General features: G+C 38.3%; 1 protein-coding gene across 1 annotated transcript in view; it reads right to left on the bottom strand.

Annotated features, from left to right (window-relative positions):
- Positions 1 to 217: 217 nt before the first annotated feature.
- Positions 218 to 6,616, bottom strand: part of nkpd1 (NTPase, KAP family P-loop domain containing 1) — a 6,457-nt gene continuing 58 nt past the window's right edge. Inside the window, exons 2-5 of the mRNA XM_020606224.1 lie at positions 3,843 to 4,171; positions 1,590 to 2,909; positions 1,004 to 1,132; positions 218 to 226 (exon numbers count right to left, since the gene is read on the bottom strand). Of these exons, the coding sequence (XP_020461880.1) occupies positions 218 to 226; positions 1,004 to 1,132; positions 1,590 to 2,909; positions 3,843 to 4,171 (1,787 nt within the window). The remainder of the gene's footprint in view (positions 227 to 1,003; positions 1,133 to 1,589; positions 2,910 to 3,842; positions 4,172 to 6,616) is intronic.

The raw sequence follows: 6,616 nt of genomic DNA, 5'->3' as shown, positions 1-6,616 counted from the left end.
GAGCCAGCATTTTAGGGAAGATAAACAACATTGGTGAAGCAGATGCTGAAGTTGTCTGTTTGAACCATCTCACAGACGTCACATTCCTTAATGAGCAAGTCACAGTGAAATGGAATTGTTTCACACTGTACTGGTTTACATATAATTTGATGACAAATTGCAGTAATTAATGTTTCACTAAACCTTGAGTAGACTTCATAAATAAAATTAAGGGCAATCAGATCAGCTGATAGGGACAAAAAGCATAAAGACTTGAAAGCAGGTGTTAACAGTTAGCCAGGCTTTGTCCAAAGTTATAAATCACTAAACCTCTAATGCTAACTAGTTACCGTGATGTGCTGTATCGTGCATGTTTAGTCCATACAACAACATAAATGTAAAAAGGGGTACTTGTGATTTTACTAGAAATGACTTGTTATAACTCTTGGTGAACAGTGGGCAGGTGCATTGAGCTTTAGCAGTGCTGGGAGGTGTATATTTAATCTTGGGTCAGAGCTAATACGCTATCTGATTTTTCCTGCTCTCAGTCTTTATACTAAGCGGAGCTAATTACCTACAGACTCTAGCTTCATATAACATCCAGACATGAGAGTGGTTTTATAATGATTTCTCATTTAACTCTTGGCAAGGAGATGAACTACGTTTTATACATGTTGAACTGTTCCTTCAATAATTACTAGTAATATTGACACATTTTGCATAAAACTTTCATGCCATGCAGTACTGTCTGTATGTGATTTTTATGCACAATTTGAATATTGTTACTGTAAAGATTATTAATAAATGTCACACATGCAGATCATAATTTTAAGAATATCAGACTTAATAAAAATGGATTGGCTTCCTACATTGAGTTGTTAATCAGATTGGGATTAGATGAGAAATGATGAGCAACATGTAGGGGAAATCTTGACAGCTGCTTTTGAAAATGCATCTGCTGCATGTCCTTATCTTGTCGTTGGAGATGTGATGGTAAACCCAAGAAGTGCAGTCTGAAAGTTGCCCATTCACCAAAGGTCATACACAGGAGGTCTTTAAGATCCTCTGCATTACCAAAGATCAGTGCTGAACCATTGAGGTTATTGTTTTTCACAATATCAATATATTTGCTGGGGAATGCCATCATTTCCAACTAGGAAAAACCAGAGAATTAAAGTGTTATAAACACATAGCAGAACAATGATTTACTTCATAAGCTTTGCTATTATAACTAAATGGATCTAAAAATCATTTTCTGTTGCAAACATATTTGATTTGCACTAATAAACATTACTTTGAATAAAAGTTACAATCCTCCAAATTTATGTTAAACCCAATTTTTGTTGCTATTTAGGCAGCATATCTCAACAAAGCCATTCAATCTATAGTATTTACATTGACTATATACCAGTTTACATGGTTTTCATTGTTAATGGAGGGGTCTTCCATTCCAGCACTAGATTCAAATAGCATGGGTTTGTTTGGCTACACTACAAGCAGCTACACCAGATATATTTCTGATAATGTAGCTGCTCAAAGTGTTTTGCCACAGGTTTTGCCAAATCAACCAGGACTGAACTCTTAGTCATTCTAACTTGAAAGAAGCTTACCTCTTTACATACATCTTCTGTATCCATATTGATGAGAGTTGTGATTGGCAGAGGAGCTAGTTTCTTCATCCAACCAGAATCTTTCAGCCTGGATGAGCCCCTGATCTGAGCCAGCTCCTTCCTAATTGAATGATCCAGGCTCACTGTTGCCTCTTCAAATGACTTCAAGTCCTTTACAGTGAACTGGAAATCTACTTTGAGAAATTTTTCAAACATCTCAGGATCTCCATCCTGCTCGAGGAGGTTCTCAATCTGTGCACGCATCATATATAACTCTGCCCTGGACTTACTGAAGACTTCCCATAAGGTCCATAATTCAGCAGTGTTGGTCACATTCTTACGATCAATAACTGCTCTCTGCTGAGCATCTTCAACACACTGGATGATCCAGCTGAGTCGGCAGGGCCACTGAGTGACTAAGACCACCCAGGCTGCAATGTACTCTGGTTGAGGAAGCTCTTTCTTCAAGGCCTTCATGATTATCACGGTTATTCGAATGGAATTGATCACCCTCCTCATAAACATTGCATCATCTAACATGTAGTCATTGAGACTGCTTTTATTGCTGAGCAGGATGCTCATGACCAACTTCTCTACCTCCTCGTCCTTCACATCCAGTGCTTCTGTAGTTTTATTGAGCAGTGGAAAGGAGTCTTCCATCTCCACTGAAGATACATCTGAGGAAAATGTCTGTTTGAGGCACCCAGCTCTGTGTTGGTCTTCTATTATTCTTTCATCTTCAAGGATTTTTGAATTGCTAGTGAGGCTGTAAAATAAACTGTGCTTTAAATCATTGCACAGTGGTGGGATTGTGAAGGCCAGAGTCACTATGCGGTTCAACAGTGCATAACCTCTGTCCTGTCTGCTGAAGCACCCTTCTGCAAAGTTCACTTTTTCTACAAGAACATGTGGGTTTACTGCCAGAATTGAAATAAATTGACTCTCTTCATCTGAAAGCAGGATGTTGATTGCATCCAGAACTGCAACAATTTTCTTGGGGGAACACCGGTCCAGATTGGTGATTTTCAGCACCACTCGAATCCTTCTTCTCTCAAACACCTCCATGAACTTTATGAAGCGAGACAGGAACCACATTTCCTTCCTGACCTCGTTCATGAAGCCCAGCTGACTGCTGATCTTTTCATTATCCATCCCCTTTTTAACATTCATATCCTGGTTGAAGATGAGGTTCTTAACCATTAGAAAGGCAAATCTCAGTGCACTCGCTGCAGGGACTCCTAATGCAGCAATAGCCAGGCCCTCCAGCACACCCACCTGGCCTTTTGTTTCAGTCACCTCTTCACCTGGTTTCACCTCAGGCTTGGGAAGACCATATGTCAGTAGGAATACCAAAATGATAAGTGGTACCACAACAATGGAAAGTATGAGAAACCACAGAGGGCAGCAGCAAATCTTCTTGGACCGCCAATGGTTAGGACCATTCTCCACATTCTGAATATTTTTATGAAACAAAATACAGAACAATGAAAAAGCAGGTCAGATATCACTCCTGTGTTTATAGCCACACTAGCACCAAGGCTCAGTTGGTTTGTAAATGGCTGTTAGATTGGCATGAAACTTTGCACATACATTTATGGTGCCCAGATGTTGAATCATAATGAATTGGTGATCCCCCAGACTTTTTACCTAGTGCAATCATGATGTTCACTGTTTTAGTTCTGAGTGAAATATTGCTACAAATATTAGATGGATTGCTTTGTATTTTGGTACAGATGACTGTTACAGTATAAGTTATGATCAGCTGACATTTCATTTAGTGCCATCATCGGTTTTAAATGTCACTTTCTCCGGTACATATTTTATATAACTGCTAAGGTTTTGAGGTCTCTGCCACTGAGACTTGATTTGTGAAAATTATCAGGTAAAGAAAGGAAAAAAAAAATCACATTTGTTTAACTCAACAGAGACGTTCCTTTGCAGAAACACAACTTTCTACCAAGGTCAAAAACAGACTGGGTACAGAACTTCATTTTATGGCCTAATACTTGCAAAACTAATGACTTTCCTATTACGCTCTGCTGTAGATATTTAGTTCCAAATGATAGCACATAAGTGAACCTGCTCAACTATGATCATGGTAAGCATAACCTAATACACATCAGCATGGACATAAAACGTGAGCATGTTGGCATGCTGATATTAGTCTATAAGTCAAAGCATGGTTGTTCAGAACCACTAGCGTGGCTGTAGACCTTTAGTTTAATAACACAATGACAATGACAATTCACAAACCTTCTTTTTGATTTCTTCTTCTTCATCATGTTGAGCCACACGGTAGAGCGCAAGCTGTAATTTCCCAAAATTCACCTGCATAGACTGAAACAGCCGTATGGCTAACCCGGCCCAAAGCAGGTCACTGCCTGCAAAATGCCAGGCGCTAAAATGTACATGTATGAACCTGATGTTGTGGTGCTGCTGATTCTCCACAGTCCAAATGGGCCTGTAGAAGAGCAACCGGCCAATGAGTGTTAAAAAGCCTATAAATGAAGGCTGAACCGAGCGAGGCCTAGTTTTTCCTTTGTATTCCTGCTCAATCCTCATAGCTTCCTGCATCATGTAACCTGAGGAGACACAAATATTCATAATATTTACATTTAGGATCATTATGTAGCTGGTCAAGGTGCATGTCAGGATGAAACAATAAATATATAAATCAAGGCAGAATGATATCAAGACATGTAAAACATGTTAACTTGGATATAAAGAGGACAATAATATTTTACTTATGTGGCTTTGACCATTTGATAAAATGCCCTGGAGTTTGGCTCTAACCTCAAAACCTGTTCCAAGCAAAAACCATTGGCCCAGCCTTTCTGCAAAATAGTCATATCCAAAACCAGCACTTAGAGTTAATGAATCATGATATTTATTATTTGTCATCTAAAATTTTGAAGCTTTATTATAATATGAACATCAAACACGGTCCAACATGTCTGGCAAAGTTTAAAAATAAAACATAATGGCAAACAAGTACTGCAGTAAAACAATAATACAGTAATACTGCAAGAACTTCAGGGTAACACAAAGACACAACCTTAAACTTGACCCTTCTATTGGAATCCCCCACTAAAGCTGCAAATGCTCCCTTCAGTCTGTTCAGGGTCACTTGTCTTTAAATTAAAAAACTGTATTTTCATTTTTGTAGCTTCACATATTTCACCTGCAAGGTGATCATGTGCTCTTATGTCTCCTAATATAATTTGTTATTTCTTTGTGTGTTGCCCATTTTTACATTCAGAAATATGCTTCTAAATTTGAAGCTGGGAGCTGTGTGTCTTTCATGATAAAAGAATACAGTATGCTTATAATTTTACAAACACTGGTTTACATTGTAATTTGATGCTGTAAGTTGTGTGTGCATGTGATCTGTCAAAACCAGTATTGAGGAAATTGTGTGGACACATTAGTATGTACAGTCTTTGAAAGGGGTACACTGTTTTTAAGGCAACCACTCGTAATTACCATTATTTACTATACATCTCAAATGACAAATGTATAGAGAAATACAGAAACTGTGTGATGGGAGTGTACATTGAGCTGGGATATATATGCAACTTTTTTGTGGTGTGGGGAGAATGGTGGTATTCTGTATTCTGTAGTCAGATCCTGTGCAGTAGTGACCAGAAGTTGAGTGAAAGCATTGTGGGAGATCTAGAGGTTTAACCGTACTAAATCATTATATCTTTATGTCTGTATTCATTGTATCAGTTTAACTTCATTTTATTCACTATACTTGTTACAGTATATTTACTCAGCATTGTTGTGTATAAGGCTGACTGAGAGGTGATCCTAATAGCCTTGAGAGAGAGAGAGAGAGAGAAAGCTTATCAGTCTGTTACTTGGACGGCTGCCCAGACTAGATAGAGACACTGAAGCACCTGTCGCACTACAGAGAGGAAGAGACAGAAGGAGTCTTTTTTGATGTTATGTTGAGAATCCTTAAGTTTGCTTATTTGTGTAACAACTGACAGTACATAGGTCATTAATCTGTCTGGTGACCTCAAATATGTCATCTGTGGACACTTGCTTGTCACAGAGTCATCATATTAATATTGTCTAAGTGTCATCTTATGACAGGTTAATGTGTCTGCTTCTCATTTCTTGATGGGTTGGACATATTTGTATGACAGACTGATGTGTTATATGTTACTTCATGTCACCTTAATGATGTTTTCAGCATGTTTATGTTTGGATGGTTTGAACTGTACTATTAATCAGAAACATATGTCAAGAAGGTATTGTTTGCTCATTAGTAATGTCAGTAACCGGAAACTGTCAGTTTGTCATTTGTTACCTGTATGTTATTAAAGCAATTTCTTTTATTTTTATTTTTAAAATCAAGGAGGTGCTTCTGAATGGTATACTGTAAAAGGAGGTGTAGTGAGCCCTGTAAGTGTTCTGCTTTGCGAATCGGAAACAGAACTTTTCAATATTGTCAGTAACCACAGATGCATACATTCCCGTCATGTTTACAGTGAACATTGGTGAGTAAAAACAGAAAGGCTAATTGCTGCACCAACATAATTTTCAAGACCCAGCATTTTGTAGTTCCCACCCACTGAGTGGACACTGTCACAGGACTTTAATTTGTTGATTAAACTAAAAGTCAGGCTGTTCACTCTGCATGAAAAAAAATGCAGCCCTTCTCATTAATTTGAATCCGGGAAGTGTAGGGATCAGCGCCCTGGGGGTTTCCATTAAAAATGATGCAGTTGTGTGGAAAATAATATCTGGTTCTGGTTCAACCTTTTCTGCAGTGCAAAATGACATCATCTGGTCATTCACACATATGCAAGTGCACAAAACCTTTGCTGTCCAGAGCTGTAATATCCTGTTTGTGAGTTTTACATACTGCTGTGATGTGTTGTGGTGTCTAATACGATTTAAACACAAACCTTTTCCTCCTACTGAACTTCCCTGATTGTATTTTCATGTCTCAGTGCATGATAAAACAACACTAATATATCCGGTGTTATATGACCTAATCCAGACGGGAAAGAGGTGCC

Source organism: Monopterus albus, unplaced genomic scaffold, assembly GCF_001952655.1.
Source record: "Monopterus albus unplaced genomic scaffold, M_albus_1.0 scaffold4.1, whole genome shotgun sequence".
NCBI classification, from domain to species: Eukaryota; Metazoa; Chordata; class Actinopteri; order Synbranchiformes; family Synbranchidae; genus Monopterus; species Monopterus albus.
Note: the sequence above shows the minus strand (reverse complement) of the source record. Positions and strands in the feature narration are given on the sequence as shown.